Genomic DNA, 20,919 nt, shown 5'->3' with positions numbered 1-20,919 from the left:
TCATCAGCAGAACCAGCGCGTGCAGTGAACCATGTTGGCACTACGCCTGGATCTGTCTGTTGTAGCAGGAGCTGCTCAGTATCCCTGTAGACAAGAGTGTAGCGAAAAATCACATCTTTTATTCCTGCAGCCAGAAATCCACTGCTCACCCGGGGCCATCAGACAAAGTATAACATACGCTGGCCCTCAAGGGACTCTGCCCAGCAGGTTCTTTACGTTTTTTTAAACCTCCTTTCTAAGCTGCTAACGAACAAGGAAAGGCTTGAGCCTCCAATTAAACAAGTCATGAGTTCATTTGGGTAATTAAGGACTCGGGGAGAAATACAACTAGTAGCCTTCCGGCTCTCCCAAAATTTAGTAATAAGGCCAAGCTTTGAGGAACCCGGGCAATGGAGCTACACAAGACAAATGAGACTGTGCTTGCTTTATGTGTTCATTTATTAGCACATTATGAATATTTAAAACATATTTATAAGTTAAGTACAGCATCAAAACACCAGAAACCCATTTCATTTTGTCCATCTATCCCCGCCCCACGCACCCCCACCCCCCCACAGCTGGGCTGAATCTGGTTTAGGACGTGGTGACCCCCCCTGTTCAACTTGGCAACAGAAAGGACCGGGACTCTCACAGGAGCAGAGTGATGTGGTCTGTCTCTGATGGCAGACCTGCGAGCACGAGCAAGACTGCGAGAGAGAGCAAAGACACGCACACACTGAGCGGGGAAAAAACAGAAAGCAAGCCCCCCCTCCCCATACACGCAGACAGACGGACATTTCTGGGGCCTGTGCCCAGAAACACACCCGTTCATGAACTTGCTCATAAGGCAGTGGAGCGGTCAGTTAGCGATCAGCCACAGAGCCCTCCCTCTCCACTCCACTCCACTCAGTGCTGGCCCTGCAGAGCCACGGCCCTCTGAGTCTCCTCAGTTCCCAACGACTCAGCTGGATCAGTTACTGATTTAACTGGTCTTGATTGGAACTGTTTTCCAGCCTGCAGTCTGTGATTTTCTATAAAACCCACAGGGCTGTGAACTCTGCAGGACCTCTAACTTTCTCTCACACTACCTGAGCATTATTCATCTAAAGTACACTGGGCTGAGTCTGAAGAGTTCAGGAGCTGAAACTGAGAGGACTGACAGGGCCATTCAGCAGACACAAAGTCTTGGGCATGCCAGCCCAGGCCAATGGAGGAAGCGCTTCAGTCCCAGCAGAGACACGACTGTCTCTTGTTTAACCAGCCCTGCTGCTAAAGATCACTTCATGATTTAGGGACTAGCTGGAGAAAAGGAAAGACGAGCCATCAGTGAAGACTGGGACCCCTCTGCGGGCAGCAGGTTCCAGGTGTTAAGTGGAATGAACCACAGGTCCAGTCCAGCCCGCTGCTCAGCTGTTGGTTTAGTTTTAGGATTCAAGTAAAGGGCTCAGCCGCAGAGAGAACCAGCAGGCACTGGTGGACAGCTGTACAGACCACAGCTGGGAAGCGCACATTCGAGACAGAATCACGGGGATGCTTCTCCAGGCATCCACCTATTAAAGCCAGAGCAGTCGCTGCCATAGGCCGGATAGCTTTGGGCACAGAGCTACAGGGCACAATGCTCAGTAACAAAATGATTTTTTTTTTTTAAGAAGTAAAAGGAAATGACTTATTTGAACATGACAACTGTTTAGCATTATTGAAGAGGGGTGGAAGCAATGTCCTAAAAACAAATTTAGCTGTGCCGGATACAGGCAACATCCACCTTCCAGCTGGGAAATGTGCAATTCCACTACAACAACTGCAACAAGAAACACTGTCCTCTGTTCAAATGTACAAACAGTGGGGCCACAGAGTGTTGTGGTTTTCAAGTACTTAATCCGATTTTACACTCCACCTTGGCACATATAGAACCTGGAAATTCGCTGGAGTTCTCCTATTAACTCTTTTGCACTTCATTTAAACCCGGGATATTTCAGTTTGTCCCTTCCTTTCCACAGACACTGTACCTGACTGCAGGCTGCCCACCGAGCTGCACAGGGCACCGAAGGAGAAGTGAAGATTCACACTCTTCACACAGTGAAGCACAAGGGACAAATCACACAGCCTGTCAGGGAAGTATCCCTGCTTCCCAGGAATCCAGAGTATTCCTGTATTCCTTCTAGCTATGCTCTCAAGAGTTAACGGAACTCTTAAACAGCAGAAATGCCCAAATAGAAATGTATTTTCTGATCTGAATTAATGACGTAAGACATGTTAAATGACCCGTTTGTAATGTCCCTCTGAGGATGCAGAAGCCATTTGAAACGTGCAGAAGTTAGAAGTTAGTTGAAGGCCTCGGTCACAGCGCCGAGACCCAGGCAAGAACGAGCAGAGGAAACGGGGTGTGTGGGAGAGCAGGGCCGCGGCTGGTGTGGGTGCTGTCATCTCACAGCAGGGAGACAGAGCCACGGCACAGGACAGAGAACCTCTCCACAGGCAACGCCAGCAGCCGAGCCGAGCCGGAGTACTCAAGATTCCCAGCCCCCGGGGGCAGGGGTCTGTGCTGAGGCCACACACTCACTCCTGCCTCTGAGCTGGAGTGCAGAGCCCCCCCAGCAGGGTTCCAGTGCATGCCTGAAACCTGGCCGTCAGGTATCACATCAAACAGGGAGGAAGCGGCTCAACACTCACTGCGGAGAACAGTCGGCACAAAGCCCAGCTGAAGAATAGAGCAACAGCCATGCGATAACGTCCTCATTCTCCCAGCATGGGCAACAACTGGGAAAAATAACAGACTGGCAATTCCTCATCTAAAAGAGGAGCATGACTGATACAGGTGCTCAACTGCCGATGATTGCGATTAAAATATATTACTTTGTGAAATACCAGAAATGCAGGCAGCTTTATGAGAACACTGTCATTTTTGTGTTTTTCATATTTACTTTTTTCATTTATTCATGTGCATTATTAAATAATCCATTAGCAAAGAAATAAGAGATGGCTGCACTGTCTATTTGATCCTGATTTAATAGTGGCTTGAACCAGTAGCTCAGCCCTAGACTGGACACAGAGCAGAGCTCCAGCAGGAGGACCAGAGGCTTATCTGCACCACTGCACCACTGCCCTGGGCCCTGGACACAGGGGAGACTGGAGACATGCTTTAGCTCTGTCTGGGCTGAGGGGACTGGAGAGAAAACGTGTGTGTAAAGTGTGAAGCCGCAGACTCTTTGTTCCTTTTCTTCCATTCCGTCTCTCGGCTAGAATAAAGGACAGGGAAAGGCAGCAGGCTTTCCGAAGGGGGAGTCCCAGACAGACAGACAGCTTCCACGCACAGTCCTGCTGTCCAGCCCGGCTGATCCACATCTAAACCGCAGAGGGGGAGTGGCTGAGAGTCCTTTGTGTGAGTGCGGATGAGAAAGGAGAAAGAGGGAATGGGGGTACAAGTTCTGCCTCCTGTCCCTACAGGAAAGCAAAAGTGTGTGGGTGTATTGGGAATATTCACTGAGCGTCCACCTTGCTTGACTTGTCCTGGGTCTTTCCTTCTGCTGGCCCGCTGGCCTGTGTCTATAAGAAGCCCTCCTTGCGGAACTGCTCCTGCAGGATGTCTCGGTACTCGTCAAAGCCGCCATCGATGCGCTGCACGCCCCCATTCTCGCACACCCACAGCTCCTTGCACACCATCCGGATCAGGCGCTCGTCGTGCGACACCAGCACCACCCCGCCCTGCGGCACAGACACCGGGAATCAGTCATTACACCTGGCTTCCTGCAGTGAGGTCACCAGAGCAGCACTCCTGCTGGTGCTGTGCACAGCCTAGTGCTTCATCCTTCATCACTAACAGAGAGCTGGGCTGGCCTGCATGACTCCCTCCCTCAGAGATGGAGAGCCGGGAGCCGTGACGAAGTTATCAGGGGTGAAAGAGTGAGATACAGGGGTGAGATGGACAGTGGGCAGTACTGGTGAGGTCAACAGGGGTGCGAGAGTGAGATACAGGTGTGAGAATGAGAGTGGGGAGTGGTGTTGAGGTCATCAGGGGTGAGATACAGGGGTGAGGTGGAGAGTGAGGAGAAGTACAGAGGTCAAATGCGGTGAGAGACAGTGTGGAGTAGGGGTAAGGTCACTGAGGGTGACCCAGGGACGAGTCTGCAGTGCAGCAGGTACCTTGAATTTGTTGAGAGCCTTAGCCAGTGCCTCTATAGTCTCCATGTCCAGGTGGTTAGTTGGCTCATCCAGGATGTAGAAGTTGGGACTGAAAAAGATAAGAGAAACATTCCCATGACCAGAGCAACAGACAGATCAGGACACAGGTAGACAGAAAGACACAAAGATGGACATAAGACAGAAACACACAGCGAGGCTACCTCGCCATGGTCATCTGAGCGAAGGCCACTCTGCTCTTCTGCCCTCCAGACAGGCTGGCCACGGGCCGCACTGCGAGCTCTCCTGAGATCCCATAGCCCCCCAGCTGGTGTCGGTACTCCTCCTCTGTCCGGCCTGGGAGAGGGGAGAGAGGGACAGTGGACAAGGGCAGAAGGAGAGGGGGGAAAAGAAGGTAGAGTGTGACTTTAAGACCCTGTCAAAGCACACATCATGAGGATTATTAAGGCACGGTTTAATCTGCAAGTCGCACCCTGGTCACACTACTTCAGAAGAGGAGCACAGGGAGTCACGGTCACCTCCTCTTTATTCCACTGATCCACTGGGAGTATAAGCCTGCACCAAGCCCAGCTCAGTCCATTCTGGCTTAGCCCAGCCCAAATCAGTCCAATTTAACCCAGTCCATCCTGGCCCAGCCCAGCTCAGATCAACTGAACCAAGTCCATTCAGCCAAGGGTAGTCCAACTGAACCCAGTCCATTCTGGCCCAGTCCAGCTCAGTCCAACTGAACCCAGTCCATTCTGTCCCAATCCAGTCCATCCCAGCTCTGTTCAAATGAACCCAGTCTGTTCTGGCCCAGTCCAGCCCAGCTCAGCTCAGTCCAACTGAACCCAGTCCGTTCTGGCCCAGCCCAGGGCATACCTGGGAATTTCTTCATCAGCAGTTCCACAGAAGAGACATTGAGGTCCAGCTGGTCCACATGGTGCTGGCTGAAGTATCCAATCTTCAGGTTGCTGGCAGAGAAAGAGAGACAGGCATTCACACCACACCACGTCCAAAAGCCAAACACACGCACAGCGACACACTCTCTCACACACAGTTACAGTGAGGCGCACACATGGCTAACGCGAGAGTGGAGTGTGAGAGTAAGACAGGAGTGACATCAGGGAGATGGCTGAAACTAGACTAACACTCGGAGAGACGAAGGTCCAGAGAGCGGCTGTCAGAGGATCAATAACACACAGCTGGACAGAAACAGTTACACACACACAGCGGCCTCTCACCGGTGAGCGTGCCGGATCCCACTGACCGGCCCCAGCTCCCCCATCAGCAGCTTCAGCATGGTGGACTTGCCTGCACCGTTCTCCCCCACCTGAGACACACAGGGAGAGAGCCACTCAGTGTGCCCACACTGCCACGGGCTTCATGTGCAGAGGCGTTGTTAACTATTACTGTGATAAAAAGACGTGCATGAGACAAGAAGAAAGGCTGCAGACGAGAGTCCATCCTGTCAATTAATTCATTTAGCAGCGAAGTCAATCAAAAATTTCATCCTGCCTTTTCTTGAAAAATCCCAGGATGTGGGCCTTACATACTCAGCTGTGAAACCTCTTCCAGACACCCACAAGGCATTGAGTAAAGAACTTTCAAATTCTAAATTAATTCCCTTTTAGTTTCCAGCTGAGATCCCTGGGCGTCGTGTTTCACTACGGAGTGCCAAGTAGCCTCCTGGGTTGATCTTGCTTAAGGCCCTGCAGGATTCTATATACTTGGGTCAAATGTCCTCTCGATCCCTTCTGCTTCAGACCGAGGAGATTTAAATGCAGCGAGGCCAGCTGACACAGGGAGGGCAAGAACAGGGCCGGCACGAGGAGAGAGGGATCCCGGCGCTCTTACGATGCAGATGCGGGACTCCAGGTCTGCGGACACGCTCAGCTTGGAGAAGAGGGGCTGCTCGGAGCTGTAGAAGAACTCCACCTCATCCAGCTGCAGCACCGGGGGGGACAGCTTCTCGAAGTTATCGGGGAACCTGCAGGGCAGAGGCAGCGCAGGATCAGCACTGCACACAGAAACACGGGACAGGATCCACAGCATTTCTATCTGGAGGCCCCGGACTCTCGGCCCTGCTCCCAGAGGACCCGTCTCTGCTGCCTTGTGTTCCCATTGGGCCCTCACCCTCCAGTCCTGACTGGCGCCTGTAACTCATTTGTTTGCTGGTTCAGAGTTTTTTCTGCACTCTGTCCTTTCTGTTTCCACAACTACCCTCAAGCGCCTTGTTCAGCATGCGCAGTGTTATGCATTCTCTCCTCAACTTGCTAATTAAGAAATGTCTCCCCTGTTTCTGACTGAACAGCTCATAACAGGTGATCAGTTGATGGTGATCTGAGACACTGCGTCAGTCAGTGTAATCCCTCCTGCGTTCTTAAAATGCTTGAGGCCAGTCACCCAGTCACTCAAGCTAATTACAAATTTCAAGCAGCTGTTTAAAAACTGAAAGCACATTTTAAAAAGGGGGCCTCAAACAGACAATTAAAATGATTTGGTCTGTGATTAAGACTTTGGCTCCGTCCAAGTTCATAAGACACATGCGGGACCCAGGACCAGGATGAAAAAAATCACTATATTTAGATTGTTTGGAAATTCAGACACCGAAGTGCAGAAAAAAAACCTAAACAAACCAACCAATCAATCAATTACTGGCAGCAACTGGCACTGGTGATGAATGGCCCAGTGGGAACACAAACCAGTACCTGCAGAAACGCGTGTGCTGCAGTACTGGGAGAAAGACGCATGATCTTCTCCTTCCTGGTCCTGGTAGTTTTCATTCCACCTCGCCTGAATTAGATCACTGAAGCCTTACTGGGTCGAAGAAGTTGCTTCAACTTAATATTTGCATTTTGTTTCTAGTCAGAAGTTTGGGATTTTATTTCACTTACAAAATACGACGGTTAAAGCTCCAGCATGTTTAAGAACTGGGAACAAACAGGTCAGATTAATTAATCTTATTAGTAAGTAAATGAATGATTCGATTGTGTAGCTGAGGGATCGGCTGGAACCAAAACCAGCAGGTTAGCGAGTCACCAGGAGCAGGAATGGGAAACACTGATCTAGACTATGTGGGGAAGAAATAAAAAAGGCAAACAATGTTAGGATATAGAGTTATAAGTGCAGAATTTAAATCAAGGGATATAATAGTGAAACTGTACAAATCAGTAGTAAGACTTACTACATTTTGTGTAAACAAGTGTACATTTTGGTCACCATGTTTCAAAAATGATTTTGCACCTTTAGAATTGGACAGAGAGGAGCAACTAGATACATTCCTGGGGTTGAAGAAATGCCCTATACTAAAATTCTAAAAAGCTTAAAGTCCCAAAGATTATAAGAGAACCCAAATCCTTCCTTCTATCCACTTTCCAAACATTGTAATCAATACAGGGTCATGAGGGAGCCCAGAGCCTGTCCCAGGAAGCAAAGGCAGCAAGGTCAGATACACCCTGGACAGGCTGCCAGTCCATCGCAGGACACACACAGACACTGTCACGCACACCCACACCAGGGCCAATTTTCCCCGGAGCCAATTAGCCTACCAGTATGACTGTGGGAGGAAACCAGAGCACCCGGAGGAACCACAAACACGGGGAGGACATCCAAACTCCACACAGCTAGCACCCCAGGCCTGGAACCTAGGGCACCGGCACTGTTGAGGCAGCAATACTAACCACTGTGTCATCCGGGGAATTGAATGAGGTATTTAAAATCCTCACAGGCCAACAGTTAAGGTACTTTCCTGAATCGAAAGTGAAACCCAAGCCAGATGACTCAAAAGGGGAACTAAGTGCATCTAAAACAGAGAACAGGAGGCACTTTTTTTACACAAAGGGTTGTGTGAATCTGACCCAGGTTTCCCAGACATGATCATAGCCGGTACCCTGGTTTCCTTCATGAAATGGCAAGAAGACAGCCTCAGATTGATCAGCTGCTAGCAATCACATGAGCTAGATGGACTACATGGCCTCCTCTCACTTCTCACCGTTTTATGTGCAGTGCATGAACAGTGTGGTGCAACATGTTACTCTTACAGAGGACAGAGTCATGTTACAGGACAGTGGTGTGCAACGCAATGCGGTACAGTAAGATGTAGCAGAGGACAGCACAGTCTTTTCTACCAGACTGCCCACAGGCATCTTCAAAGATCCTCAACTCCCTAGGTTTTTATCATCATGACAGCGTTTACACCGTTGTATTTATAAGACAGATCTCCGGCCTCACCGTAGCGTCACCTCCGATTCCTTCTCTATGGGCTTCAGTTCTGGCCTGAAACACATGTGCACAGGAAAAGAGTCAGAGGACAGCTAACTGTGAAAGTCCTCAAAGCAGGGAGACTGCATACAGAGAAACACTGTGTATACACAAGTCCCACACAGCTGGAAATGGCAAATTCTCAACAAAGGAAGAGGTGTGAAAGGGGGAAAATGCTTATTTCAGCATTAAGCCACTTAAAATGTAAACTTCTAACTTATTAGATAACTGGTTTATTGATCAATTAGTGGATGGAGAGGACAACGATGGCGTGACTTAAGCAGATTCTCTATTACTTATTTGATTACTTATTTTTTCATACCTGCCACTAAATGGACAAAGAAAGGAGAAATGGGACTCACAGTTTTTCCAGCAGCTTCAGTTTGCTCTGCACCTGCGAGGCCCTGTTGGCATTGTACCGGAATCTGTCTATGAACACCTAAGACAGCAAGAGAGAAAGAACTCAACCACCAAGTCTGTAGCAGAATGTCCTTTCTAAAAAAAATGTAGGTGTTTAGTTGTGAAGATAATTAATCCTAGAATCTAATTCAGCTTTTTCATGAAAGCTTGCATTACAATCACAGCCAGCTCCTTTCACCCATTTATCCACTAGTTCTTAACACTGCTGGTATCTGCATTAGCTAGCAATTTAACATCCCCATCACTGCTGTGTGCTACCTGAAACACTCCGGCATGTGCTTCTGTGCACGTGTGTGGCAGTGTCAGTGCCTGGACGTGCTCCTGTGTTCTGAAACTGTGCACGTGTGTGGCAGTGTCAGTGCCTGGACGTGCTCCTGTGCTCTGAAACTGTGCACGTGTGTGGCAGTGTCAGTCCCTGGACGTGCTCCTGTGCTCTGAAACTGTGCACGTGTGTGGCAGTGTCAGTGCCTGGACGTGCTCCTGTGCTCTGAAACTGTGCACGTGTGTGGCAGTGTCAGTCCCTGGACGTGCTCCTGTGCTCTGAAACTGTGCACGTGTGTGGCAGTGTCAGTCCCTGGAGGTGCTCCTGTGCTCTGAAACTGTGCACGTGTGTGGCAGTGTCAGTGCCTGGACGTGCTCCTGTGCTCTGAAACTGTGCACGTGTGTGGCAGTGTCAGTGCCTGGACGTGCTCCTGTGCTCTGAAACTGTGCACGTGTGTGGCAGTGTCAGTCCCTGGACGTGCTCCTGTGCGGCAGTGTCTGGACCTGGAGGTGCTCCTGTGCTCTGAAACTGTGCACGTGTGTGGCAGTGGCAGTGCCTGGACGTGCTCCTGTGCTCTGAAACTGTGCACGTGTGTGGCAGTGGCAGTGCCTGGACGTGCTCCTGTGCTCTGAAACTGTGCACGTGTGTGGCAGTGTCAGTCCCTGGACGTGCTCCTGTGCTCTGAAACTGTGCACGTGTGTGGCAGTAGCAGTGCCTGGACGTGCTCCTGTGCTCTGAAACTGCGCACGTGTGTGGCAGTGGCAGTGGCAGTGCCTGGACGTGCTCCTGTGCTCTGAAACTGTGCACGTGTGTGGCAGTGTCAGTCTCTGGACGTGCTCCTGTGCTCTGAAACTGTGCACGTGTGTGGCAGTATCAGTACCTGGACGTGCTCCTGTGCTCTGAAACTGTGCACGTGTGTGGCAGTGTCTGTACCTGGACGTGCTCCTGTGCTCTGAAACTGTGCACGTGTGTGGCAGTGTCAGTCCCTGGACATGCTCCTGTGCTCTGAAACTGTGCACGTGTGTGGCAGTGTCAGTCCCTGGACGTGCTCCTGTGCTCTGAAACTGTGCACGTGTGTGGCAGTGTCAGTCCCTGGACGTGCTCCTGTGCTCTGAAACTGTGCACGTGTGTGGCAGTGTCAGTCCCTGGACGTGCTCCTGTGCTCTGAAACTGTGCACGTGTGTGGCAGTGTCAGTGCCTGGACGTGCTCCTGTGCTCTGAAACTGTGCACGTGTGTGGCAGTGTCAGTCCCTGGACGTGCTCCTGTGCTCTGAAACTGTGCACGTGTGTGGCAGTGTCAGTCCCTGGACGTGCTCCTGTGCTCTGAAACTGTGCACGTGTGTGGCAGTGTCTGTACCTGGACGTGCTCCTGTGCTCTGAAACTGTGCACGTGTGTGGCAGTGTCTGTACCTGGACGTGCTCCTGTGCTCTGAAACTGTGCACGTGTGTGGCAGTGTCAGTCCCTGGAGGTGCTCCTGTGCTCTGAAACTGTGCACGTGTGTGGCAGTGTCAGTCCCTGGACGTGCTCCTGTGCGGCAGTGTCTGGACCTGGAGGTGCTCCTGTGCTCTGAAACTGTGCACGTGTGTGGCAGTGGCAGTGCCTGGACGTGCTCCTGTGCTCTGAAACTGTGCACGTGTGTGGCAGTGGCAGTCCCTGGATGTGCTCCTGTGCTCTGAAACTGTGCACGTGTGTGGCAGTGTCAGTCCCTGGAGGTGCTCCTGTGCTCTGAAACTGTGCACGTGTGTGGCAGTGTCTGGACCTGGAGGTGCTCCTGTGCTCTGAAACTGTGCACGTGTGTGGCAGTGTCAGTCCCTGGAGGTGCTCCTGTGCTCTGAAACTGTGCACGTGTGTGGCAGTGTCTGGACCTGGAGGTGCTCCTGTGCTCTGAAACTGTGCACGTGTGTGGCAGTGGCAGTGCCTGGACGTGCTCCTGTGCTCTGAAACTGTGCACGTGTGTGGCAGTGTCAGTCCCTGGAGGTGCTCCTGTGCTCTGAAACTGTGCACGTGTGTGGCAGTGTCTGGACCTGGAGGTGCTCCTGTGCTCTGAAACTGTGCACGTGTGTGGCAGTGTCAGTCCCTGGAGGTGCTCCTGTGCTCTGAAACTGTGCACGTGTGTGGCAGTGTCTGGACCTGGAGGTGCTCCTGTGCTCTGAAACTGTGCACGTGTGTGGCAGTGGCAGTGCCTGGACGTGCTCCTGTGCGGCAGTGTCTGGACCTGGAGGTGCTCCTGTGCTCTGAAACTGTGCACATGTGTGGCAGTGTCTGTACCTGGATGTGCTCTCTGTACTGCTGCTGCGCCTCGTACTCCCTCTGCTGGTTGCGCAGCCGGTCCTCCTTGGTCTTGATGAAGTTCTCATAGTCGCCACGGTACGTCTCCAGCCGCTGGGAGTGCAGGTGGATGATGTCTGTCGCCACGGCATTCAGGAAGTTCCGGTCGTGGGACACCACCAAGATTGTGGACTGCCACGTCTGCGCAGACACATCCACACAGAAGCACAGGAAGAGGAACGGAGAGTCAGGCACAAGCGGACAGAAAGGTAGAGATGGTGAGCATTTTAACAAGAAACAGGCTTAAGGAATATCAGCATCATTGTTATTTTAAGATAAACCTAAAGACATGCTCTATATTTAGAGTCACAGCTATCCAGCTGGTCCCCCTCCACCAACAGGTCCCTGCCCCAGTCCACAACCCCTCTCACTGCACACTCTACCTGCAGGTAGTTCTCCAGCCACAGGATGGCTCGAACATCCAACATGTTGGTAGGCTCTGTGAGGGAAGGAGAGAGAGAGAGAAAGGCCTGGATTTCACAAGGTTGATATGGTGCTATAATGGTCAGTTCCTTCATCAGTTTGGCCTCACTGCTACAACTCTCTTGCCAGACATACAGACAGTACATACATGAGTCTGCCTTTCAGGCAGTCCACTTTTTCTCACTCTGCAGCCCCATACAGCCTGTGGCAGAGATCAGCCATCCCTGCAAGTCGGATTCCAGAGGGTGAGGTCAGTGCTACACAGCAAGGCAAGCATATCATTGACCGGCCTCTACTCACCATCAAGAAGGAGCAGGTCAGGCCTAGAAAACAAAATCAGAACAGATCAATGTAAGTGAGATCATCAGTTTTCACTGTTCGATATTAACACATACTTCTGAACACTGGGCCGGGCCGGTCATGGAAAGACACCTCTGAACACTGGACCACTGTCTACATCAAACATCACATCCTCATCCTCCGGAAAGACAGCATCATCAACCAAAACACGCTGTCTTCTGAACATCAAGCCCGACTTCTCTGATACTGTCATGGATGACTGGTTGCGGTGTGGCCACATCTAAACTGTCCTGCCCCAGTTTTCAATACCAGCAAACACACCACAACTGCTTTAAAGATACCCCCTTCTTTTCCATCATGAAATTCATTATTCATTTCCAAGGCCACATCAGCTGTCAATTCCAAAAACAGCAGTTAAAATATTATCCCTGCCCTGCCTGCATAACACAACTTAACCTTTAAATATGAAATATTTAACAGTTTCACAATCCCACATATGCATTTGCACAACATGCAAACATAATTTATTAGAAGATCTCGCCCAATTCTTATTTCAAAATTAAGCCAATTCTTAAAAGGTATGAAAGAATCACCCTCAACAACATGACTGGGCAGCTTGTTCTACACACCCACCACTCTTTGTGCAGAAATATGTCTCCTGTTCTCAGTCCCACATGAACTACCTCCTAAACCAGGGTACTGAGAGCATGCGTTTTGAGCTCTGTGGAGTGTCATGTATCTCCACTTAGACAGGAATCTGAGGGGAGATGATCGATATTCTGTGAGTGTATCACTTCGAGGAAGGGAATTAAGATCTGATGGGGCTTGGAGACCACTGAGCTCCTGAAGACCGGAACAGCACATCTCCCACATAAATCGTCCGATGCTGCAAAGTTACTCACTTGGCGAAGAGCGCTCTGGCCAGCGCAAGTCTCATCCTCCAGCCTCCAGAGAATTCCCTGTGCAAACCCAGACACAAAGGATTATCCCACTGTCACTCAGATACTGTAAATCTGACTCACCCCAGCTCTACAACACTGACTCCTCCCTGCAGAGTAATTAGAGTCCCAGCTTCTATTACTGCCACAGTCTGCTGATCCCTGACGTATTATTCACATTTTTGACATAAATGAAGCATGTTAAATATTGTATAGGAAAAAGTATTAAAAGGTGTGGGACATGAATACTTTTCAAATGAACATGGGAAGGGTTACAAACCTTCCACAGTCGAGTCCATTCGACCTATCCAGTTAAATGGAGAGGCTATTAGATCATCGGATCATTGTCACTGGTAAATTTAGTGCTTGCTTCACTGTGGCTCTGTCAGGGAGTGACAGGCAATGGGCAGGTTACCAGCACAGAGCAGCCAGTGCTGCAGCCACACCATCACACAATCGACTCTGCCATAATCACATTCAAAAAGGAGTGAGGACAGAGTTTCCACTGGGTTCATCAACTATGTTATTTGACTTCCGATGGGATGTCCTCACAATGCCTGATGATAAGAGTTGCTATCATCGTGAGGAGGTTTTCTCAAAGTTGGACTTCACTATCATTGTAATTCCTGGGCACACACGCCAGCCCATGGCCAGACACACACACCATTGCGGCGAAGCCTGTTCCTGCAGTGCGCTCTGCACCTGTGCTCAACTTGCACAATGAGACCTCTGCAGCTGTTTTTCACTCGTACACAAATAAAGAGCTCGGGTTATACAGGAAACCTGAAGCTGTCGATCTTTCAACAAGCTCAAACCAATAATAAAGGTCTAATTAAGGCAACTTCTCATTCAACAAGAGGATGACTTAGTAAATGAAAGCTCAGCTGTAAGCTGTACCTGTAAGTAAGATACTGGGCTCCTGCAACATCTGTAAACCTAATATAAAATACACACACTATAGTAAATAAAGAATATGTATTAAATACAACAGCACACATGCCAGCTGGTCAGTAGCTGCTAGCCTGGGAACTGCAGCTGACCCTCCCTGCAGCCAAGGCAGTCCTGCCAGGCCTGTGTCACAGCAATACTTACTTGGTGGTTTGCTGCTGCATCTTGGGCGAGAAGCCAAGTCCAGCCAGGATGACAGAGGCTCTGTGACAAGGAACAGAGGAACGAGGTTAAACTGGACCTGTCTCTTTTATTGCACTGGGTCCCTGTTGTAACAGGACTGTTCTACTGTACTGTGACCGTAGCCCCTATTGTAACTTGACTGTTCTGTTGACTGTGACCGTAGCCCCTATTGTAATGAGACTGGTCTCCTGTACTGGGACTGTAGCTCCTATTGTAATGAGACTGGTCTCCTGTACTGGGACTGTAGCTCCTATTGTAACACGACTATTCTGCTGCACTGGGACCGTAGCTCCTATTGTAACAGGACTGGTCTCCTGTACTGGGACTGTAGCTCCTATTGCAATGAGACTGGTCTCCTGTACTGGGACTGTAGCTCCTATTGCAATGAGACTGGTCTCCTGTACTGGGACTGTAGCCCCTACTGTAACAAGACTGGTCTCCTGTACTGGGACTGTAGCTCCTATTGTAACAGGACTGGTTTCCTGTACTGGGACTGTAGCCCCTACTGTAACAAGACTGGTCTCCTGTACTGGGACTGTAGCCCCTTCTGTAACAGGACTGGTCTCCTGTACTGGGACTGTAGCCCCTTCTGTAATTGGACTGGTCTCCTGTACTGGGACTGTAGCCTCTATTGTAACAGGACTGGTCTCCTGTACTGGGACTGTAGCCCCTATTGTAACAGGACTGTTCTGCTGTATTGGGACTGTAGCCCATGTTTTAACACAACTATTAATAAAGCGAAAAGTCTTGAATTACCTAGCAGGTGCTTTGTCTGCTTCTATTTCCTCCAGTTTGGCGTAGATCTCAGACAGTCGCACGCTGTCCATCGCCTCCCCACTAAAAAAGCAGAAGGAAAATTAAGATGTCTCAGGGACTCAGGCCAGACAGGTCAGAAACCCCTCAATGTCTCCCTGCGGCGTGAGTCGGTCAGTGTGCCGCACTCACTGTCCACTGGCGATCCTGGCGTTGATCTCCCTCTCGTGCTGCAGCAGCCCCTCTCTCACCGTGTCGCTCTCCAGCACGCTCTGCAGGGCGGGCGTGTCGTCGCCGGCCACCTCCTGCTCCACGTGCAGGATGGAGATGTGCGGCGGCACGCGCAGGCTGCGGCTCGCCAGCATCTTCAGCAGCGTTGTCTTGCCCAGGCCGTTCCGCCCCACTAGGCCGTAGCGCCGCCCGTAGGCCAGCGACAGCTCCGCGCCCTGGAGCAAAGACCTGGAAGAGAGGCGGGCAAGGAGCAGGGGAGAGAGAGAGAGAGAGAGAGAGAGAGAGAGAGAAAGAGCCCTCCGTCAGCCACTACACACACTAACCGCCGCTGTGCGCAGAACTGACCTTTCCCCTGCTCAAAACGGGTTTTTTTTATTTTATTTTTAAGCTCGCCAGGCACCCAGACGCAAACGTAACCTCTCCCACCGACACAAGCTGCCGCCCTCACTCACCGCTCTCCAAAGGAGACGTCGAAGTTCTCGATGCGGATGTCGTAGGACTTGTTCTTGCCCGAGTTGTCCACGCGGCTGTCTTTCTTACTGGAGGCCTGGCTCGCGGACGCCTCCTCCAGCACCCTGAGACAGGGGCGGGGGGCGGGGAGCGGGGAGGGAAGACAGGGACACAGGGACAGAGTCAGCGAGAGACGAGCTGCAGGAATACCGAGCGAGGGAATAAACTCTTGGTGAGAGAGGAAGGGGTGAATGGGGGAGCTCTGTCTGGGGAAGAAAGTGGTGGGCCGTGGCCTCGGCCAGCCAGCAAAACCTCAACCAGCACAGGCGGCGCTGGGGATGGGGAGGGGGAGGCACTTACAGAGGGCTGGCCACTTTCTGCGAGTCCTTCTCAGTCCTCTTCTCATTTTTCGCCTTCAGCTTGGCTTCTGCTTTCTCCAGCTTCTTAGCGTCAACAGTCTGGAGGCAACAGAGAGCACACACGGGCTGAGAGAACGAAAAGGCCAGCCAGCTATACCCCTCACACCCACAGCCTGTCAGCTTTCCTCCGAGACAGCTCTCAGAAGTAAGAACTCAACTACCCAGAAAACAAGGCCAGACCAGGGGAGTAAGTGTTGCCTCATGCTCTGAAGCCCACGTGTTCAAGCCAGTGCAACTGTGAAAGCCTTCCCCAATGTTGTTCCTTTATGATTAAACTTGGGAACCCTACGCGCAAGGTTAGATTTAGTGGAAAAGTTATTTACATTGCTAAACCCACACTCTATATAGGTAACCTGATCTAATATCTATTATTGACTCCTATAGGAGTTGCAGGGGGCACTTTATAAAAGAACGATCAAGCAAGCTACTAACACAAAATCACACAATAAAATCTTCGAATACAATACAATGAATCGAACCTCTCCAAAAAACTTGCAATCAATGATATTATCATTCTCCAGTGAATAAGGTCTTGTGCATGTTTTGGAAGCCCTATTCCAAAGTGTTTCGGTAACAGTTTCACTAAAGCTTGCTGATAATGCCAAAATGCAGTGAGAACTTACAGTGTTTTGGCCTCTCTTGATCATCCAGATACCCTGCAGGTCATTTGTGGCGCTGACTGCGAGACAGAGAGAGACACAGATAGCAATATATACACACAGCAAATAGAGAGAAGAGGATCTGGATACCAGCAAAGAGAGGAGGGAAGGGAGTGAGAAAGAATAAATAAGATATCAATGCAAAGATATCATGCAGACACAGAGAGGGACTAATGACAGAGTAAGTGAGTGCCAGGTGTATTTTCATGTGCAGGTGCAAAATGTTTTGCTTGCAGTTAGTTGAACTCAATGCCAGGTCTGGGGACCAGTCCCTGTATTAAACTGTATTTTTGCTAAAGGCTGCTTCTAGTGTCAGCTGTCCTCAAGAGAGGGGGGACCTTAGGGACTCTGATCCCTGGTAGAGCAAAATGCTGAGAAAAACTGCAGTAGGACACCACTATCTGCCTGGCTTTTGGCCTCTGTTAATTCAACTGGTTTCTCTGATTCAGGTTTTCTGCACTCTTCTTAGTGAGCTTCTCCTGGATTAAGGCATGAATGAAAATCTACAGTCATGCATGTTTATTCACTGCAGCGGATGGCGCTCCAGTGATTCAAAAATTCATCACAGCTGATGGCATGCGTGTATCTCAGCAAACAGAGAGAAAGAGCAACGGTGGCACTGTGATGAGTTGTGCGGTCTTACCACAGTCCCCGGCCATCTGGGACAGCTGCACTGGGGCGTCCAGCAGGACCTGCTTCTGACCAGAGTCACAGTCATTGCTGAGGACAGAGACAGCAACAAGAGGGGCTCAGATGAAAAGTACAAAGTGCATCAGCCACATCAACACGCCATATATAAGTGAAGGTGTGGCAGAGAGAGTGAGAGTGCACAAAGACTGTATAGACATGACAGCATCAGTGCCCCAGCCGGTGAGCGCGAGGGTATCGGGGTCGGCCCGCCAGCCGGTGAGCGCGAGGGTATCGGGGTCGGCCCGCCAGCCGGTGAGCGCGAGGGTATCGGGGTCGGCCCGCCAGCCGGTGAGCGCGAGGGTATCGGGGTCGGCCCGCCAGCCGGTGAGCGCGAGGGTATCGGGGTCGGCCCGCCAGCCGGTGAGCGCGAGGGTATCGGGGTCGGCCCGCCAGTCGGTGAGCGCGAGGGTATCGGGGTCGGCCCGCCAGCCGGTGAGCGCGAGGGTATCGGGGTCGGCCCGCCAGTCGGTGAGCGCGAGGGTATCGGGGTCGGCCCGCCAGTCGGTGAGCGCGAGGGTATCGGGGTCGGCCCGCCAGCCGGTGAGCGCGAGGGTATCGGGGTCGGCCCGCCAGCCGGTGAGCGCGAGGGTATCGGGGTCGGCCCGCCAGCCGGTGAGCGCGAGGGTATCGGGGTCGGCCCGCCAGTCGGTGAGCGCGAGGGTATCGGGGTCGGCCCGCCAGTCGGTGAGCGCGAGGGTATCGGGGTCGGCCCGCCAGTCGGTGAGCGCGAGGGTATCGGGGTCGGCCCGCCAGTCGGTGAGCGCGAGGCTATCGGGGAAGGCGTGCGAGAGCTTCAGAGCGAGGGTGATGCATCGGTGTGCGAGAGTGTAAGCGCGAGGATGACAGCGACGGTGTGCGAGAGCTTAAGAGCGAAGGTAACGCGTCAGTGTGTGAGAGTGTAAGCGCAGTGTGATGGCACTGGCATGTGAGTCTGCAAGTGTGAATGTATCAGTGAGACTGAGAAAGTGCATGCGAGTGTCAGTGTGGACACTCACAGCTTCAACGTGTTGAACATCTGCAGGCAGATCTCTCGGATGTCCTCCTCGTTCTTGCAATCAGCTGACACCTCCTGCAGGACGCCCCCAATTGCCTCAAACACCTCATTGCCATCCTCGAAATCAGCTCCTCCACACTCCAACACCCCTGCCACATACAAAGAATCAGAAGCAATATACTGACTCCCTGACACACACAGAGGATCAAGAGCAACACAGTGACACCCCTGACACTCACACACACAGAGGATCAAGAGCAACACAGTGACACCCCTGACACTCACACACACACAGAGGATCAAGAGCAACACAGTGACACCCCTGACGCTCACACACACAGAAGATCAAGAGCAACACACTGACACCCCTGACACTCACACACACACAGAGGATCAAGAGCAACACAGTGACACCCCTGACACTCACACACACACAGAGGATCAAGAGCAACACACTGACACCCCTGACACTCACACACATGGGGGACCAAGAGCAACACAGTGACAACCCTGATGCTCACACACACAGAGGATCAAGAGCAACACAGTGACACCCCTGACACTCACACACACAGAGGATCAAGAGCAACACAGTGACACCCCTGACACTCACACACACACAGAGGATCAAGAGCAACACAGTGACACCCCTGACACTCACACACACAGAGGATCAAGAGCAACACAGTGACACCCCTGACACTCACACACACAAAGGATCAAGAGCAACACAGTGACACACTCAGAATCCTGACACACTCAGAATCAAGACCCTTAGACATAAATATCAGCCTTCCCCGTGACACAGTGCACATAAACAAGCTGTGTTTGTATGCTTTGTGTCGTGTTGCAATTAAACGATCTGTTTCATCTTCCTTCCGCTGTGGAAAAGGCTCGGGGGGTCTCAACATGCAGTACTATTCTTCTCATCTGTCAGTGCAAGCTACTCCAAACAGGGTAACCGGCTGGAGGCAGAACTCCCCTGCAGGACAGGCTAATCGATACAGTTGCAGATTCACAGTTCTGTCAGACACAGGGTTTGTCAGCTCTACCCAAATCTGTGTGAGCAACGGCACCCGGTCGGAGGTCTCAGGGTTTGCGACGGATCGGCAGTAAAGCCGGGTGAGTGACTGGCTGTGAGAATGGGCACATCAGTCAATCGTATCCGCGCTCTGACCGCTACACATCACTGCAGCCCTTCAGTCAAGAGTATCAGCTATCACAGTCTTAAAATGAATATGCCATTCTCCCCACCAACCACCATTACTGCGGTCTCACGGTATTATCTGTGTTTCACAATTCAAACTGTTTCGGTCCTGCGATTTTCCCGAGGTCTTCCACAGTGACACATGCCCCGATAGTTCGCGCGTTTGCCGGATTCTCACTAATTGAAAACAAGCGAATTCCCATAATTTTACAGCCCATATAGCGGGTACCCCTTCCACTCTGATTGTGAATGGGTCCTACCTGTGATGTAGTCGAAGACCTCGGTGTCAATTTCGGGAAACTCGCTTCTGAGAATATCCACGTATGTCGCCATGATACACCGGCCCTGTCCGCAAGGAAAGCGCATGCGAAAAACTGCGACAAAACAGAGCCCCTTTCGCAGAGCGCTTTGGGAATCGTAGTTTTTATGCCTTAAGAACCAGTTTAAATAAAATTTAATTGTAACGTATTTCGGCTTTGGATAATGTTAATCACTAGCATATTTAAAAATGAATTCAAAATTATCTTAATATAGAATACAATTCTCTGAATGCTTTCTAAACATTGATCAAATTTATAAACTACAACTACAACTCCCACTGATGCCTCTGCCTGTGACGTTACTACTAAATGCACAGCTGACCAGCTTGCTAGGACTTGTAGTCTTCAACTTGAAACTCTGGACTACAACTCCCAAAAACTAAGCTATTTAAAGACACAGCGTTTTCTTGGCCAGAGGACATATGAACGACTTTAATGAATTAAAATTCAGGTTTACGATCTACTGGAGGAAGTTCTGATTTGAATCTCACCGCAACTCTCACATCCTTTATCTATTCTAATTGTTTAGCTGAAAAAATATCTCCTTCCTGTCTCCACCTGCCCAGTATGGCACACTCCTCTCTCCGCAGGGGCTGAGGTACATGTAACTCCTCACTGCTGTTCCTCTTTACAGCGTGGGGACCTCTGGAACTGTACTAACAATCCTACAGGAGTTACAGGTGTCTTCAATCAGCAGTGAAAGATCACATTAATATGAAAGTACAGTAGTAATAATAATAATAATAATAATTAATAATTGATTAAACTTATATAGCGCTCTTCTGAACACTCCACTCAAAGCGCTTTACAGGTAATGGGGACTCCCCTCCACCACCACCAGTGTGCAGCCTCACCTGGATGATCGACGACAGCCATAGTGCGCCAGAACGCTCACCACACACCAGCTATCAGTGGGGAGGAGAGCAGAGTAATGAAGCCAATTAATAGATGGGGATTGTTAGGAGGCCATGATTGGTAAGGGCCAATGGGAAATTTGGCCAGGACGCCGGGGCTGCACCCCTACTCTGTTCAAGA

At 50.8% G+C, this 20,919-nt stretch overlaps 1 protein-coding gene across 1 annotated transcript; it reads right to left on the bottom strand.

The window, feature by feature from the left end:
* Nucleotides 1–420: 420 nt before the first annotated feature.
* abcf3 (ATP binding cassette subfamily F member 3) lies at nucleotides 421–19,930 on the bottom strand. Its single transcript, XM_088913446.1, has 21 exons — nucleotides 19,825–19,930; nucleotides 18,359–18,506; nucleotides 17,317–17,393; nucleotides 16,638–16,693; nucleotides 15,956–16,053; nucleotides 15,598–15,720; nucleotides 15,107–15,373; nucleotides 14,918–14,998; nucleotides 14,123–14,182; nucleotides 12,995–13,051; nucleotides 12,093–12,115; nucleotides 11,753–11,808; nucleotides 11,310–11,510; nucleotides 8,721–8,797; nucleotides 8,329–8,373; nucleotides 5,953–6,085; nucleotides 5,340–5,428; nucleotides 4,978–5,069; nucleotides 4,320–4,452; nucleotides 4,120–4,207; nucleotides 421–3,681 (listed from the first exon to the last, which is right to left on the bottom strand). Exons 1-21 carry the CDS (start codon nucleotides 19,928–19,930, stop codon nucleotides 3,523–3,525), a joined length of 2,169 nt encoding a protein of 722 aa, XP_088769572.1. The 3' UTR covers nucleotides 421–3,522.
* Nucleotides 19,931–20,919: the final 989 nt, after the last annotated feature.

This window comes from Atractosteus spatula, chromosome 4 (genome assembly GCF_055471065.1).
Source record: "Atractosteus spatula isolate fAtrSpa1 chromosome 4, fAtrSpa1.hap1, whole genome shotgun sequence".
Classification (NCBI taxonomy): Eukaryota; Metazoa; Chordata; class Actinopteri; order Semionotiformes; family Lepisosteidae; genus Atractosteus; species Atractosteus spatula.
This window is presented reverse-complemented; position numbering and strand designations above follow the sequence as displayed.